This window comes from Cannabis sativa, chromosome 5 (assembly GCF_029168945.1).
Source record: "Cannabis sativa cultivar Pink pepper isolate KNU-18-1 chromosome 5, ASM2916894v1, whole genome shotgun sequence".
In the NCBI taxonomy this organism is placed as follows: Eukaryota; Viridiplantae; Streptophyta; class Magnoliopsida; order Rosales; family Cannabaceae; genus Cannabis; species Cannabis sativa.
The window spans coordinates 70,019,230-70,038,607 of record NC_083605.1 but is presented as its reverse complement, the minus strand read 5'-3'; the positions used below and the strand labels follow the sequence as shown (position 1 = coordinate 70,038,607).

General features: G+C 38.8%; 1 protein-coding gene across 1 annotated transcript; it reads right to left on the bottom strand.

Moving 5' to 3' along the window:
* Positions 1-513: 513 nt before the first annotated feature.
* LOC115718024 (uncharacterized) lies at positions 514-3,975 on the bottom strand. Its single transcript, XM_030646991.2, has 2 exons — positions 3,678-3,975; positions 514-3,136 (listed from the first exon to the last, which is right to left on the bottom strand). Exon 2 carries the CDS (start codon positions 3,132-3,134, stop codon positions 630-632), a length of 2,505 nt encoding a protein of 834 aa, XP_030502851.2. The 5' UTR covers positions 3,135-3,136; positions 3,678-3,975; the 3' UTR covers positions 514-629.
* Positions 3,976-19,378: the final 15,403 nt, after the last annotated feature.

Sequence of the window (19,378 nt, the reverse complement as noted above, 5' to 3'; positions counted from 1 at the left end):
AGAAAATATAGTTGAATAATTTATTGTCATATATAATGTATTAAATGATTATATTGAAATATACTATGGTCGCACATAGTCTCATAGACCAATATTATGATATATTTTGAAATATACTATGGTCGTACATAGTCGCACAAGGTCGCACGTCGCATAGACCAATATTATGATATATTTTGAAATATACTATGGTCGCACATAGTCGCACATGGTCGCACAGGGTCGCATAGACCAATATTATGATATATTTTGAAATATACTATGGTCGCACATAGTCGCACATGGTCGCACAGGGTCGCATAGACCAATATTAGGATATATTTTGAAATATATTGTGTTCGCATATAGTCGCACATGGTCGCATAGACCAATATCAGAATAAAGTTTTAAATATACTATGGTCGCACATGGTCGCACAGGGTCGCACAGGGTCGCACAAACCAATATTAGGATATACTTTGAAATATACTTGGTCGCACATGGTCGCACAGAGTTGGACAGAGTCGCACAAGATCCATAATAAGTACTTTAATTAGCATAAATTTTACAAATAGATATAAATAAAAGTTTGCATATATCAAACACAAGAAACATTAAATATATAATTTAGAGAACTGAATAATAATAAATCACACATGAGTTGTGCTTCTACCATCTGATGGCACTTGTGGACATGTTTGCGAATTATGTCCTGACTGTCCACATGCTCCACAATTATATTGTTTCTTAAGAAATTCACCTTTGGAAGCTATGCGATTGGTTCTTGGTCTTCCTATAGTCTTGTCTTCAGGAGGTGCTATCACTTGTACTGCAAGAATATCTTCAGGAATGTCAGTCCATTGTGAGTTTGGAGGTACAGGATAAATAGTTTCAGCATATGCTAACAACCAATATTCTGATGTGTAGTACTGTGAACACATAGAATATATGAGTTCCCCAGTATTTTGGGGTTGTGCCTTTCCTGCTGCTGCTATTGCATGGATACATGGAAGTTTCTCAATATCAAAAACTTTGCACGTGCAACTCTTTGACCTTAAATTTACTATTGCATCGAGTTCTCCACACATCACATTGTACTCATTCTCATTTAACTGGAGAGTTATCAATGAACCGGCTTCATCCCATCTCTTGCGTAATATTTCTTCCCTCTTTGGTGTTAATGGAGTTGTAACTACACATGCTTCCCGCCGACGTTCAAAAAACCATTGTCCCATCGTGCTAATGATAAAATCAATCATAGCAATAATTGGATACTCTCTGGCCTTTCGCATCATATTGTTCACTGACTCAACTATGTTAGTGGTCATGACTTCATATCGGTTACCAACAAAATGTGCTCTAGACCACTTACTGAACTTGACATCATTCTCAAGATACTTAGCAACACGTGGATATGTTTTGCGAAGTTGGTCGAAGTGTTTATTAAACTCTTCGATACGGTACGCTATTGCAGCTTTCTTATACAATTTAGTCCCAGCAGCACTTTTGAAACGGTGTTTTATATTTTGCTTTACATGCCAATAACATGCCCCATGAGAAGCCATAACATAAACACGACGAACTGCATGTTCAATACTTTGATGTCTATCAGAAACAAAACATAAGTCTGAGCTATCAGGTATTAAGTCCTTCAACTTCTCTAAGAACCATGTCCATGAAGTGTTATTCTCACTGTCAACCAAACCCCATGCAATGGGGTAACTATGGTATTCACTATCTTGTGTAGTTGCTACTAATAACACACCTTTATGCTTAGTCTTGATCCAAGCTGCATCTATACCAATTACTTTTCTCATGTAAGTGAACCCTCTTATGGCCACACCTAAAGCCATAAAAAAATACTTGAATTTATTTTCTAAATCAAGTTCAATGTGAGTAACTGTACCTGGATTTGCCCGCTTCAACATGTGACAATACGAAGGGAGCAATGCAAAATTTTCTTTAGCTGTTCCTCTAATCAAATTTTGAGCCCATTGTTTTCCTTTCCATGCTTTCCAATAACTAACTTGAACTTTCATTTCCTCACGCATGAATCCTGCAAGGCTTTTTGGGTTAAGTGGGTCCTTACTATTCTTAAAGTGTCCCTGTACACGAGAACCAATAACGCGACTGGATGCTTGTCTATGATTGGCATTTCGGTTCATTAATGAGCAACTATGAAGACTATGATATTGTCGAATGACAAAGAAATGTGAATCTTTCATCTTCGTAGCACGCACTCTCCATAAGCAATTTTCACTGACACAACGAACCTCCTTTATAGACTTGTTTGATTTGGTTGTTCGCATTTCAAATCTCCCATTAATGGCAATGATGCTAAGATAATAACTCAATTCATCCTTACTCACAAAGTGTTGACCCACTTTCAAATTCGATCCATCATGTCTGCCACTATCCTGACTTGCTTCTCTATTACATTGTGCAACATTTCCCATAAACATATCATAATGTTGATAAGGGATAATTTGACCTCCTCCGACTACAATGTCATTCTCAATTACATCATTATTTTCTTCAACTACTTTATCACATTCCTGAAGTTCATTGTTACCGCTCTCATGTACAATATCATCTGGTGTGGGATTGGAACCAATGATGCCTTCACCACTCTGAGGTATATCTTCATTCGGGACATAACTTGGATCATTCGGAACTTGATCTATTATATGACACCCAAAATAATTATCGTAAAAGCTTCCATTATCAAAAACATCATCATCACAATCAAATTCAACATCATTACCAGTGAGTTCATTACCATCACCATCATCATCATCATTGACAAACTTTGTCTTTCCTTTATCATTATTCTTTTTTACGCACACATATAAAGGAATCACTTCTTTAACTTTGTACAACTCTTTAAATAGATCCTCCACATCAGAATCACCACAAATCTTACTTGGTGCCATCTTGTTGAATGTTTCACCTGCCACCTTATGAGTTATTTCAATTTCATACAAATTTCGATCAACACCTATTTTTTCATAGACTTTATTCACTAGTTGATGAAACTTGATACTACGATCAACCACAAATCCCTTGTTGCAACCAGTACCAAACCATTCCCAAATACGATTATCGGTAATCTTCCACTCACCATTATAGTCCATGCATATAAAGATATGATCCATACCTGTCATAAAGTTAAAGTTTCAAATTAACAAGTGTAAAGTAAGAATATCAAATCACTTAGCTTATAGTTATTTTGAAGCCATTTAGATGCATTTAGAAATACATGTCGGAATCCAAAAATTAGTAGAAAGCAACCATGTTAGACCATGTGCGACCATGTACGACCATGTACGACCTACATGGTCGCATAATATAATTTTCTAATTACATTGAGCGACCATGTGCGACCACGTACGACCTACATGGTCGCATAGTGTAGTTTTCTAGTTACACTGAGCGACCATGTGCGACCTACATGGTCGCGCATGGTCGCATAGTATTTTTTTTGTTTTCACTAAACGACCATATGCGACCAAAGGCGACCAAAATTGGTCGCACATGGTCGCATATCACAGGTCATCTTCAACCTCGAACTGGAGTTGTTTTCACACCAGTTTTTTTTTTTTTTAAAGAATAACCTAAATTTGTGCTTTATATTGCTATATAAATGTAAAATAATAAATACCCAATCATTAAACTTGAGAGTAAAGTTAGTTACTAACCTTTACAATTGTTGGATGGAATTTTCACTTCTTCTTTAAGGGTTTCTTGAATTTTTTAGGTCAAATGTGCATGAATACCACCATTGAAGAAGAAATTCTTGAGTAGTGCTATGAAAATGAAGATAAAAACTCATATAGTAATGAAGAACTCAATTGAAGATGAAGATGAAGATGAAAATGAAAAGAGGTGATGGGAGTCCAACCAAATCTATTTTTTTTAATTATAAAGAAAAATTAATATTAATTGTATTTATTATATCAATTATTATATCAATTAAAAAAAAGACTATTTTGCTAATTAAAATATTTGAAAAGCCATTTTCCTAATAAAAGTTTTCATAAAGACTATTTTGTTTTGTTTTTTTGTTTTTGTTTTTTTTTTTTTTTTTGAGTGAATATAGCTGTAGAGTATTGATGACTATGCTTACTAATTTTTTTAAGTGTCTTTTTAGAGTATTTGGTGTACCCAAAAATACAAAATGTTATGAATGTATTCTATTCAACATTTTTTCTATTAGTATAATGCCTTGAAATGTTAAGAATGTAAACTTTTACCTTAAATACGTACACTTTAAATTTGTACACTATAAGGTAAAAACAAATAATACATAATGGTCAATTTAGTGAATGGTATCATAGAAAATATAATTCTTTCATACAAATACTCATGAAAATATTAATTACCAACACAAAGATGTTAGAAAAAAAGTACTTGGGTTTGATAACTATCCACTATGTTGATGCATTTTAAAAAGAATAATTAGCATTTTTACTTTTTCAAATTTTGATATTACTTTTTTTTTTTTTTGAAGAAAGCTCTATTATGTCTTTTAAAATAGGTTAATTAGTAATTTTTTCCCCTGAACTTTGACATGTATTAAATTGTGCCCCCTGAATTTTTTTGGCCGTTAAAAATTCTCCTCGAACTATTGAGATTGTTAAATTCAAGGACTTTTGTCTAATTTCATTTAATTTTACTGCTTCAGTGATTGTTTATGTACTAAACCATGCTCCAGAGACTTTGATATCTACCAAATCATGTCCCTCAAACTTTGATATGTACTAAATCATGCCCCTTGAACTTTCATCCATGTTCGAATTTTTTACTAAAATTAGACTAAAGTCCTTAAATGTAACAATCTGAATAGTTCGGGGGGAATTTTTAACGGCCAAGAAAGTTCAGGGGGCACGATTTAGTACATGTCAAAGTTCGGGGGGAAAAATTACTAATTAGCCTTTAGAATATATGGCTTATTAAAAATTTCTCTTAAAATATAACAGTTACATAATCATGCTCTTTCTGTTAGGTTCTGTTTCTTTTACCGTTAAAAATTTAACATTTTTACCCCTGAACCCATTGGGGGTTTTGTAAATGGAAAAAATCCCACTGGTTGGGATAAAATACATTGATATATTGACATTGGGTTGGTTCAAGTAGGCCCACGATTGAGGAAAATCTTCATTCGTACACATAGGTACGACTGATAGTGATAGTTGGATCGTGAGCCGTCAGTTGGTCGGGGAATGTTAGAGTTTCGGGCGTTAGCCGAAAAAGGTGATCTCATTTTTTGTGCATCTTTCCAAGATCTAGCATAGGGGACAAACCCCTAATTCTTCGAGATTCTTGTCTAGGACGTGCCCCGTAAGATTGGTCCTAGACGGTCGGCAATCCCTGACACCTTTTCGACTACCATTTTCAGGTGACACCTGAGGGCATCCATCTTCATTTCTTCAACTACTTGTTGACTATGAATAAGTGTCAACCTTCTAGATCTATACATCCATCTTATTCATGGAAGAGTTGAGGTTAAATCTGAACCCTCTAACTAGCTTTGTTTGTGGGTCGGGCCATCAATTCGTTACGGCTTAGTGAGTGGGTCTAGGAACACATGAAATTACATTTGTGACCCTCTTGGAAACACGAATAACACTCTCTATTACATAACTTTTTGGAATATCTTATAAGGAACTTGAAGATTTATAGAATTTCTTCTAATAAATTCTTCAAATTTACGTTCTAATTTAGTAGAAAATATCCACTTGAGAACTTGTCTCATTTGATCCCAACTCCTTTAAGCTCTTAAGCTTATTTGGGCAATATAGGTTGCTCATCAACCTTTGAACCTTTTTCTTCATAAGATTTTTCAACAATAGTTGGTTCTTGAAAGTTGTTATGTCATTATAACAAGTTCGATCTTAACAAACTTCACTTTAATAGGTTTAATTTCTCATACACTTAATGTCAAATAGCCTTTAGCGTTGCAATTTATGGTATTACCTACAAATGCACTCTCAAAGGCTTAGAAACCCTGTTGGTCATGTTTCTATATGCTTTTGCACGCTTTAAGATAACATTGATTAGGTTTCTTTTATTTTTCATAACTCATGAAAATTTATTTCAAAAGAATTTCATATTTATGACACTTATAATATGCAAAAGTTTCGCATAAAGTAGAGACAACTCAACATGTACACTATTACATAAAATACACATCCCTTCACTGATACTCTACTTACAGATCATAAAATATTAAAGATGTATACTCTCAAGTAAACACACATGTAAACCTAGAGCAATCATTTATAAAGTGTCAAGAAGTTTTCTCCATATATATCTCAATATAGCATGCCAAATAAATCATATAAATTATTATGCATCTCACAAATATAAGTGCATGTTTGGCATCATAACTAAAAAACTGTTTTTAAAAAAATAGAAAATTGTTTTTAAAAACAATTTAGCTTGTTTGGTATTGTTTTTTAAAAACAGTTTTCAGGAAACAAAGTTACAAAAAATAAGAATTTTGAAAACAACAAAATGTTGTTTTCTGTTTTAAAAACCAATTCACTTTTGGCTAATATGTTTTTAAAAATCACTAACCAAACGTCACTTGTGTTTTAAAAACTTCAAAAACTATTTTTTGTTCTCATTTCTAAAAACAATTTTTTTAAAACAAAAAACAGAAAACAATACCAAACATATCACTACTCTAAAAAATTCAATACATATTTATAATTCATCATGCTCATACACATCTCAATCAAAGAATTAAAATATTTCATTTTCAATCATAATATGATCAATAAATTCTCATTATATCATGTTTATTCTCAACATAATAAATAAATCATATTTAATCACTCTCTTATTTATGTTAAGTCATATGTAAGTAAATCAATAATTTCACAAAATAATAAAATTTTAAACAATCACATCACAAGTATTTAGTGGCGCCACAAATTATTGTTATTATTAAGAATATAAACTTTGGTCATTTTATATAAAGTAAATAGCGGCATAAGTATCCAAAGTTTTTATCAATGCGAATTTTATTTCGAGCAACAAACCTATCCCAATTTTGAGCTTCCTAATCCGCAAGGTAGGATCAATTTTAACTTTTTCTAGTTCTTTTATCGGCCCAACGTTTGTACTTGATTCCCCAAAGCAGGGATCCATGTCCTCATCCCCACCTTGGGTGGATCCCTATTTGGAAATATTTCCTTGCCTTTCTTCGAACTTTAGTTGATTGTTTCTTTTTTTTTTTTTTGGCTTTTGTCAAAGCAAAATTGTAGTATTCCCATGCAATTCTTTGATTTCCTTTCAGGCAACCTACTCTTTCTAGTTAGAAGTTTGACGCACAAGTGGTAAACTGAGGTAATTACTTTCAAATCATAAAGGGCTAGTCGACCCAACATGACATTGAATGCAAATGGTACGTCGATTACCAGGAATCGTGTTGCCTGTTGAAGCTTTTCATACCATGAGTAGAAGGCGAGTGTGTCTAAGAGGAGTTATGCTTTGCCTAGAGAAACCGTACACTAGTTGTGTGTAGGGAACCAAGTCTTTGAGTTGAAGTCCCATCTTCTCATACGTTGTCTTAAAAATAATGCTTGAAGAGGCCCCATTATCAATCATTTTGTCTTGTTTGCAATTTGTACCTCAACGACTAGAGGGTCGTTATGTGGATAAATTACATGGTCAGAATCTTCTTCGCTGAATGAGATGATTAGTTCCTCTCTGCACAGCTGTTTCAAATTTCTTTCATCTACAACCAATATTTCATCTTTTTTCTCATACTACAAGGTTTAGGCATACCTTTCCCTTGCCTTGTTTGAATCTCCAGCAACGTGAGAACCCCTAATAATCACTTGTAAATGCCCATCCACAGGTGGAGGCATTAAATGATTTTGATTACTATCCGGTTGGTTGATCCTCTGTCTTGTCTAGCCTTAACATACCTACGTAAGTGCAGGTAGTTCTTCCTGATGAGGAATTTTATTTCTTCTTTTAAGTTGTTGCAATGGTTGTGGTCCTTGAAAGCGACAATACTTGGTGGTGTCCCTCTTGCCTATATCTTTTTTAATTGGAGGGGGTCTTTTGTACAAAACAACGGACTGAGTTGCCATGAAGATATTTTCTCTTTCTTTTGTAAGGATACTAAAGGCAGTGAATTTTGGAGCCCTCTCTCAACAATGTTGTTGATCGGGATTGTTATTGAGCTTCCCTTTTTCCCATTGCCTTGGTTATTTTCGTTGTTTTACCTTTTACCACCTTGGTCTGAATTGTCACCGTTTTGAGGTTGGGAGTTTTGATTGCACTGGAGAGATGTATTGTCAGCAGTGGTGGGACTTTGGTCAATCTTTTTCTAACTGACTGTGTCCAGTCATCGGACTTCTTCTTCAAGCTTTATAAATTCGTCTACACGGTCAAAGAATTCTCCCATTGACCCTATAGTAAGCATCTTGATGTCTTTCTATAATTCTCCCAAAGGTTTAATTCCTTCTTGGATGGTGGCCAACCTTCCCTCCTCAATCAATCCCTTCACCTTTGTTGCCTCGGTCATAAATCGACTGATATAATCTTTCAAAAGTTCATCTGATATCTATTTTACTTTGACCAAGTCTTCTAAGTGAGTAGGGAGTTTCCTGGAAGAGGAAAAATGTGCGTGAAACTCTTCCATGAAAGTGTTCCATGAATTTACCTAGGGCTAGCTCGAAGTACCATTGTTGGGTGGCCTCTACCAAGCTAGCTAGAAAGATTCTACACCGTACATCACTCTTTATTGATTGTAGGTCCATCTGCATCTCAAAGTACTTGATGTGAGATAGAGGGTCATCTTTGCCCGTATACATCTTGCATATGGGCCTTTTAAACTTGATCGGAAGATCAAGGGCATTGATTTGAGGTGAGAACGGTGATCCTCTTATTCGGTCGAGTTCTAAGTCAGTGAATTTTGGGCTGGTCAGGCTTAATACGAGGCTCTTAAGTTGATCTATTTGGGCTTGCACTACAAGATTAACTTGACCTGCTATTGACCAACATGTGTCACCTATGGTCCCCCTAGAACCTCGCCAAACACATAATTGTTCACATTAATTGGTTGACTGTTGGGAGGGTTAACATGCTTGTTTTACACCTCCTTTCTCTGATTCAAAGTGTTTATTAGATCCCCTATCTGTTGGAAGTTATTTTACCAGGATCTTAGATCTACTCACAAGTATGTTGATTTAACAACCTAAATATGAACTTCTAAAACGATAGGAAATTAAACACATAAGAGTATCAGAATTCTTACAGTGATTGCATCGGAATATATGTCTCCTCCCACTCAGATCTCTAACCCTTGATTCCTTTCTGTAGCAGAGTATAATCAAGATCTGAGCCCGATAGTCCTTCTTTGTTGTTTCTGAATTCTACATAGCCTTCCTCACTATGATTGAGGTATTACTTGATGTGTGTGGGCACTACTCTAGCACTTATACATTTCGAAACAGTGAAGGAAGAGAGAGAGAGAGAGAGGGTGGCGGCTCAGAGAGAATTTTCTGAGAGAAAATTCTTTCAGAATAATATTGTGAAAAGGTTGTACAGTTGTATGCAACTCTGAAGCCTTTGCCTTCTATTTATAGAAGACCACCAAGGGCTATGATTGACATTTGGAATTGAAAAAATCAAAGAGAAAAGGAAGCTAAGTGGCCGGCCTAGGCATTGTGAAAACAAGGCTTGCCACTTTTCCAACTTTCTTTTTCCTACACTGATAGTTTCCTGTTTTGTCAAACACTGCCAATTCCATTGTCAACCACATAAATGACAAATCTAATTATTTAATAATTAAAATTAATTATCAAATAATATATTATCATTTATTTTATTAATAATGAAACTAATTAAAGTTTCCTAATTAATAAATATGCCCTTCAAAATCTCTATTCTTGTTTTTGCCCTTAATAAGTGATAAATTCTCAAATAGACAAGTCTATCTTGAGAATTTTTAATTGATTAATTAAAATCAATTAAATGAGTCTCACAAGTAATATCATCTCAACTAGTGAGGGGACCATGGGTCTATATATCCGAGCTTCCAATAAGCAGATCTAGAATTTACCACTTAAATTCACTGACTTATTAATTCTTCGTTGAATCCACACATAGAACTCAGAATTGCACTCTCAGTATATAGAATGCTCTATATGTTCCACCATATAGACACATTATTAGTTATCCATTGTTATAATCCTAATGTGATCAATGATCCTCTATGTGGATGATTTACACTGTAAAGGGACTAAATTACCGTAACACCCTACAATGTATTTTATCCTTAAAACACTTAACCCTGTATAAATGATATTTCAACTAAGTGAAATGAGTACTCAATCATTTATCTCGTTTGGTTAAGCTCGAAGGAAATCACCATTTGCTTACTATTCGCCAGATAGAAGCAATAGATTCCATATTTATGTTAGCGCTCCCACTCAATCGCACTACCGTGTTCCCAAAATGTATGTATTGCCCAGACTAAAGATTAGGCTTAACTAACAAATCAAAGAACACGAATAATACTCTTGAAATTGAGCCTAACCATATCAGGATTTCGATCATGTGATCTAGGATCAACTTATGATATTGAATTGAATAGACATTTACGGTAAGTTTCAAAATCTAATTCAAAGTTCAATATCGGTCCATTCCAATGCATACTCCATGCATCCAACCTGAGCTTTACTTTAACCTATGTTCTGGAAAGAACATAACATTTCTCCAAATGTAAGTAAACTCTGTTGTAGATTGTCATATCAGTGAAACCCAGTGTTCTGATAAATCTAGGAATACTTTATTCACATAGTCATGTTTATTTTCCACTGTGTTGACAACACAATAAACATGATCAAGTATGTGAAAAGGGGTTAGGATGAATTTATAAATCAAATAGACAAGCAATTGATTAAGTGAACCAAAACATACACAAGTGAATGAAAAATTACTTCTGTTACTTTATTGATATTGAATAATCTGGATTACATTGAAACAGAGTTTTATTTAGGGCATAAAACCCAACACTATCCTGGGTCCCATCCTGTCAAATATTGATCCACTTAGAAGCCTTCTTGTTTGGTCAGCTGACCGAGCTGGTCTTTGAAGATCAGTGTTGTTTGGGGGATTCTCTCACTGAGCACGACAATCATGATGATGTTGGGCACGAGTCACACTATCTTCCCCATCTTCATTATTACTTGAAAAGGATTGGTCACTTTAAGATCTTATTTGGTCTTGCAGCGGGTCGGTAAATAGAGTTTATTGGTAGTACTAGACTTGCCCATTTGGATCGTAAATAGCCACTGGCCCACGATCTCTTCCAGACGGCTGGGTTGGTGCATCAAGTTAAGGACAAAAATTGTGTTGGTTAGTTCGCCTAAGACAATGACCTTGCAGTACTTACTAGCCTACCGTGTGGCCCACAGTCTGATCATGTGGCCTTGAATTGAACAACCTACCTTCTTGTGTCTGAATGTAATAGGCCATATGTTCCTCTAGTTCGTATTGCTGTTTGGTTTATTGATAGGTCTGTCTAATTAGAGCAGTTGCCTATCTAGATCGATAATCAATCGCTGCTTGTTAGGCTCTCACAATCTCTGTTTGTTGATCCATCCACTCTTGGAATTGGCATTTTTGTTGCTCGAATGCTAGATTCACGATTGCTCGAGTATCCTCTTGATTATGATGGAGAGTATTGGTGTGATTTTGGACCTGTCCTAAGGCATCCCTAGGGTTTTGTAATTCATTATCATTGCCAATATTCACTTTGGACTCTTCGATGGATGGGTCTCCGATACCCAGCCCAATCGCTCCAGCATAGTGAGTACTGGTGGTCCCGATTTCCTATGTGCCTGGAGTGAATCCTGTCAAAGACGTTGTTATTCCCCGTCCTCCTATTGGTGGAGGTCATGGAGGTAGACTGGGATTTATCACTAGTGGATCTCCTTGATTAATAAGAGTTTGCACATTAGGATCTGTGGCAATTGGATTAGTTGGACCAGTGGATTGGGTCCTTCTTGTATTAACAACTATTTTTCTAACGACTTGTGGAGAATCAAATTTACAGAATTGTGTTCTTTTGCACTGAGTGAAAGTACTAAAGTATTGACCTTGCTTTTAGCTAACGACGCTGAGTCAATTAAAGTGATGTGATAATAAATAATAAATAATATAAATGAGAAAATAAGAATGAAAAATTTATAAAGGTTCAACCCCATGATTATGGTAATAGCCTTCTCCTATTTTATTTGTATTACTTCGAAGAATCCTCAAGATCACAAGAAGTTGGCCAAGTGAGTTTCTTAAAAAATCTTAATAAAAAAGCTTACAATTGTTTGACGGTATAAAAGCTCTCAAGAACATAAGATTTCGTACCCCTGAATAATTAGAATAGCTCCTCTATTTATAGGGGAAAATATATGAATTAAGTTTACTAAAAGAAATAGGATTAAATTGAGAAACTAAGCTAATTTCCTATTATTCATTATAGTGCATGCTAATTCCATGAAAATAGGGATTTATGTGGGAGATATTTATGGGAAATATCCTTAGGAATTGTGATTCAGCCACATTTACCCTATGTGGAGTACTCTGCTTTACTGTCACAAGGGATGCTGCCCGGGTGATAACATTTACCTTGTCTGGATATTTCAGGCTACCATTCTTGGATATAAATTACCCTGATCAATACATTGAAGGAAATACCATCTAACCAAGTTTGAGGAGGTTCTCCACGTGTCACCTTACTAGATGTCACATCACCCTGTGTAGAATTTGGGATAACACCTGGAAAAGACATTCCACTTAACCAAGTATAAGTAAACCACATCATTGGTTACCGCATCTATGTAAATCCTATGCACAGATAAATCACAAAACTAAATAGTTTGAAGCATATAATTACGATTATTTTCTACTATGGTGACAAAACTATAACAATGAATAACTATATGTTCGAGATTTAACAAAACTTATGTATTAATTATATAATTATGAAAGTAATATTTGAACCAAACAATATACATTAGTGAAAAAAATGATCTATGCTCTTTTATTGATTTACTAAATAAGATTACATTAAAATTGAGTTTTATTTAAGGCATTAAAAACTGATCCAATCCAATTATATTTATATACATTAAAAAAAATTATTTATATATAATAAAAATATTTGAAAAATAATATATATATAGTTGTTATAGTGAGATTTCTCTCACCTAGAAACTCGAGACCAGACTCCTCTTTAAAGGACACGTGTATTCAGATTTCCAATGAAGGCTGAATGTCCGTGAGAGATTTCTCGAAGTTTAGACCTCGCGCAGGCTAAAAATAGCGAGATACTGTAGGTGCGACTTAAGTCACACCGCATAACCATAATTCTCATCATGCAGGGTAGATCCAATTCGCATATGTCAGAACATGTGCGAGTGTCCCCCTCTATACCTCCGCGACGAGTATAGAGACCAATGCCCTATGATGCAGTTTCGGTCCCAGCGACCCAATAGCCCTAACAGACCAATATAAGTTCGCCTGTCCAGATATTACCAGCTTCAACATGCGACGTCTACAAAGGGCGATTACCTAAGGACGCAGACGTTCCAAACGTATGTGCGACCCTACGAGCTCAACAGACGGAACATGAACGGTCAACTCGCAGATGCGAAAGACGCATACGTTGATGAATTTAGTAACTGTCATACATTTATTAATGTTAACGTTGTTTGAGTTTAGTCATTGCAATTCAATGTGTAAAATTATGGATTAACAATAAATGTGATCCTCATGTAACCGATTGGACACCTACTTTGTATATAAAGGGGTGATCCACCATGAAAATGGACCTACGAATCCTTTGCTACAGTGGACTAAGCAGAACGAAATCTGACTGAACCACTATAATTCATCGTCTTACTTATTTTTTCCAGCCTTATTGTTTACTCTCGCATTCCCATCCGAGTACTCGCCATTTTAGGTTGAATACTCGCACTTGTCATCTCTCAAATAATTCCCTGTTTTATCGATTAAATCATATTTTTTGGTGTTGCGAAATTTGCTCGACAACATTTGGCGCCGTCTGTGGGAATTCGACTGTAAGATTCTATTCACTTCAAAGAACACCACTCATCATGGCTGGAAATCACGCTAATGGAGCTAACAACGAATCCATCAATATTGGAATGATGAGCGTACCATTGCACAGGAGCCGAGTGCCACTGTAGACGTCATCAACGGCGGGGTAGGGAGGAGCAACATCAGACCACTCAACCTATTTCCAGAAACAACTGGTCCTCAAGTCGGAGGCACGTCCACACCACCAGCAACCATGCACTTTCCCCCTGTCACCCCGGCGGTCGTGTCCGAAGGAGTGGTCCAGCTCACGACTGATCAATACGCTGCAATCCAGGATCAGCTGCGAGCACTACAAGCCGAGGTAGATGGACAGAGCCGAGCTCGACGCCCTCCTCGGGTCCCTGCCATTCGTAACGAAAACCCCCAGGTAACAGTTTCCCGACGTCAAACTAACCGTGCACGCAGGGAACGAAGAGCGATCACGAAATCTTGGACTTGAATCACCCGACGTCAAGAGACCAATCTGCAAGGTTGCCTAACCAGAGCGCGCAAATCGACGAGGATCCTGAGCGCCGCAACCCTCGCAGTCGTCCACCTCGAGATAACGACGCAGAGTCAGCCTCTTCATCCTCGCATGGCCGCACTCCGAGCAGGTATACGAGGTCTGGCTCTGTGCAGACACAGCAAGGAGGACACTATCGTGTACACCGAGGTGATCTGCGTGATCATCTCAACGCAGTCTTTAGGGCGCGCTCCCGCGGCCCGCATAACACGGAGACGCTCCATGATCCCCATACGGGCGATCAGGGTGTCAATACAGTTAACAACCCGCCTATCGCGCCGATCACGACTACTGGGATCAATATCCCTTCGAACCTTGCCGCAGTGGCTGCGAGCCCCGCTGTTGTAGCAACTCCATCCCCTGCGACAGGAAGAATCGATCAAAGTATGCTTCTGCAAGCCTTGAAGATGCTCGAGCAGCAGCGTAAGCCCATATACAAGCTGCACGGCACCTCGCCTTTTACCGCAGAAGTGCGACAGGCCCAACTTCCAAAGGGGTTTCGTTTATCCGAATCCCTCAAATATAAAGGTACTTCTAACCCGTTAGATTACCTAGAAAAGTTTAACACTATAATGGAAGTGGACCAGGTACAGCAACTTGCGAAGTGTCGCATACTCGCGGCCACACTCGAGGAGAATGCCCATGATTGGTTCACCCAATTACCAGAGGCATCGATATCGACGTGGGAGAACTTCGTCGACTTATTCCTCACACATTTCCAGGCCACGATGACATATAGGCCACCCTATACGACTTTGGCCAATATCAAACAAGAGCCTGGTGAGTCTTTGCAAAATTATTTCAAGCGTTTTAACGCCGAAGTAACGAAGGTTGAGAAGGCCCCCGAGTCTTCGCTTGTTTGCATGCTAATAACAGGTATCTTACCAAAAACCGACTTCTGGAAAGAGCTACAGGCCCGAAGGCCAGAATCCTTGGTAGAATTCTTCGCCATGGCCGAACCTCATAAGAGAATCGAGAATTCCTTGGCGGAATTGGAGAAGGGCAAGAACAAACGGCGATCGCCCATACCGCGGTCGCGGTCCCGCAGTCCGCGAGGAAAGAATTCCAGGGGCCGAAGCCCCAGAAGACGCAGTCCACGCAAACCGCGGAGCCCGAAGTTGGCTAAATCACCCCCAAAAAAGGAGTCCTCGCCAAAAAGAAAAGGGGGACCTCGCTTCGTCAATTATACCGAACTTGCCGTACCTCGAGACCATATCTATGCGATTGAGGAGAGGAATGGCGTCTTCAAGAAGCCGCCTCCCATCAGGGGAAATCGCGACCGAAGAGATCCCAAAAAGTTCTGTAAGTACCACAAAGACATCGGTCACACTACCCTTGAGTGTTGGGTCTTGCAGGACGAGATTGAGGAATTGATCAGAAGGGGAAAGTTCGACAAATATAAGAGAAACGAGGAAAGACATCCCCAAGCGGATGGCAAAGAAGATAGTCAGAACGCGAGTGGCTCGAGAACGCCTCGCAACATTTTAACCATAATCGGAGGACCGCATATCGCTGGCGACTCTCGCAAGTCACAAGAAAGGTATGCTAGAGAAGCTAAGGAGAGGCCGTTAACCAATGTAAACAATCTTGGTGAACGGCCGGAGAAGCTCTTCAAGAAAGAATGCGAGGACATTGTCTTTATGGAGAGCGATGCGAGATGGGTCCACCACCCGCATTCTGACGCACTCGTGATAGTCGCCAATATAGGTGGAGACAACGTCCATCGCATATTGGTCGACAATGGAAGCTCGGTGAATTTACTGAACTTCCAAGCCTTCAAGCAAATGGGGTTACAAGAAAAGGATTTGCGGCCAATGACATCGAGCATCTATGGCTTCTCGGGAGATGTCATAGCTATCAAAGGAATGATCAAACTCCCAATCACTTTGGGAACTGCCCCAATAACTGCCAAGTCGATGGCCGACTTCGCAGTAATCGACCAATACTCAGCGTATAACGCCGTGATTGGGCGGCCAATTCTGAAGGAGATGAAGATCGTAACTTCGATCTATCATCTAACAATGAAGTTCCCCACTCCCTCTGGAGTAGGATCAGTGAGGGGAGTCCAATCTGACTCTCGAGAATGTTACAATGCAGCTGTTAAGCTCGCAGAAAAAAGGACAGTTAATGTTATTTACCTTTTGAATGCACCACCACCTCGCCAGGAGATCCTCAGGATCGAGGAGGTACCGCACGTGGACAACCTAGACTTGGACCCAAGAATCCTTGATCACACCGCCGCAGCCCAAGCCGCGGAAGACACAATCGAGGTACCTATAGATCCTATGGACAATAATAAGGTTTTAAAGATTGGTTCTAGATTAAATATACAGTTGCGAGAACGCTTGACGACTTTTCTAAAACAAAATCTTGAAATTTTTGCCTGGAAACATTCAGATATGGTCGGGATATCTCCACAGGTCATGTGTCATCGCTTGAACATTGACCCAGAAGTGCGAGGTGTCCGACAAAAGCGCCGCAAAATGGACCCCGCGAGGTACCAAGCGCTGAAAGAGGAAGTTGACCGCCTCCTTGCCTGCGGCTTTATACGGGAGTCATTTTACCCCGACTGGTTAGCTAACCCAGTACTCGTGCCAAAGCCCAATGGCTCATGGCGTACATGCGTTGACTTTACAGATTTGAACAAAGCCTGTCCCAAAGACAGCTTTCCTCTTCCTAGCATTGACCAGCTTGTCGATGCCACTGCAGGTCACGCACTTTTAAGCTTCATGGATGCATACTCGGGATACAATCAAATCCCGATGTACGAACCAGACCAAGAACATACCTCGTTCATTACTGATCGAGGATTATACTGTTACAAGGTAATGCCTTTTGGTTTAATAAACGCAGGTGCGACTTATCAAAGGCTAGTGAATATGATGTTCGCAGATCTTATTGGAAAGACAATGGAGGTATATGTTGACGATATGCTCGTAAAATCGCAACATGCGGAGGATCATATTACGCACTTACAGGCCATGTTCGGCATATTGCGACGATATAAGATGCGTCTAAACCCCTTAAAATGCGTCTTCGGAGTGGGTTCCGGAAAATTCCTTGGTTTTATGGTAAATCAGCGAGGAATAGAAGCCAATCCTGCAAAGATTAGAGCGTTGGTAGAAATGCCGTCACCGACTAAGCCAAAGGAGGTTCAGAGCCTCACAGGCAAAGTCGCGGCTTTAAACCGCTTCATATCCAGATCCTCTGACAAGTGTAAAGAGTTTTTTCAGATTTTGAAAGGTAACAAGAGGTTTCAATGGGATGAGAAATGCGAGCAGGCTTTTCAAGCGTTAAAAACGCATCTGGGGCAACCTCCAATTCTATCAAAACCATTGCCCGGAGAGGTTTTGTCTATTTATTTAGCCGTCTCCGAGTACGCGATCAGTTCAGTACTAGTCCGCGAGGACCAAGGACGTCAACAACCGGTGTACTACGTCAGTAAGCGATTATTAGACGCCGAGATGCGTTATCCTCAAATGGAGAAACTGGCTTTCGCCTTGATAATATCCTCAAGAAAATTGCGACCTTATTTCCAGGCTCACAGCATTGAAGTTTTGACAAACTTCCCCTTAAGACAGGTTTTGGCTAAGCCAGAGACATCGGGGAGATTGTTAAAGTGGGCGATGGAGTTGAGTCAGTTCGACATCAAGTATAAACCAAGAACTGCGATCAAGGGGCAAGCCCTGGCAGATTTTATACTTGAGTTCCCAAGCACAGAGGTGGCGGTTGTAGAGGGAGGAACTGACATCGCCATGATGGGCAAAGAGGTATGGACATTGTATGTCGATGGAGCCTCAAATAATGAAGGTTCTGGCAGCGGGATCTTGTTAATCAGTCCCAATAATTTCAAGGTACACGCTGCTCTACGTTTTGAATTCCCTGCATCTAACAATGAAGCCGAGTATGAGGCTTTAATCGCAGGTCTGAAATTGGCCCTCGAGATGAAAGTCGAATATCTACAAGCATTTAGCGACTCTCAAATCGTGGTATGTCAAGTGAGTGGAGAATACCTAGCGAGAGGCGGAAGATTGGTTAAATACTTAGCCATCGTTCGAGAAATAATGCAGAAGTTCAAACATGTAGTTGTGTCTCGAGTACCGCGTACTCAAAATGCCCACGCAGACGCATTGGCCCGACTGGCCTCCACCAGAGAAACCGAATTACTCGATGTAATTTCGGTAGATGTATTGTCTCATCCAACTATAGATCGAGAAACAATCATGGAGATCGATGACGTTCAGGAGATTACCTGGATGACTCCTATCATCACATACCTTGACAAGCGGCTCCTACCTGACGATAAAATAGAAGCAAGAAAATTGCGACAACGAGCAGCCCGTTATGTGATATATGACCAGAGTTCGTATCGCCGAAGTTTTAGTCAACCACTTCTCAGATGTATCGGTGGAGAAGGTTGCGGTTACATACTGCGTGAAGTGCATGAAGGAATTTGTGGAAATCATACTGGAGGTAATTCCCTTGCCTTAAAAATTATGCGACAAGGATATTACTGGCCAACATTGCGACAAGATGCCCTCGCATTTGCAAAAAAGTGTGATAGATGCCAGCGAATAGCCACTTACACACACCAACCCCCGAGTAACCTCCATTCTATCACGAGTCCCTGGCCCTTTGCGATATGGGGGATTGATTTAATCGGTGAGTTACCCAAAGGAAAAGGCGGAGTCAAATATGCTGTAGTTGCGGTCGACTATTTCACGAAGTGGGCTGAAGCGAAAGCACTCGCAACCA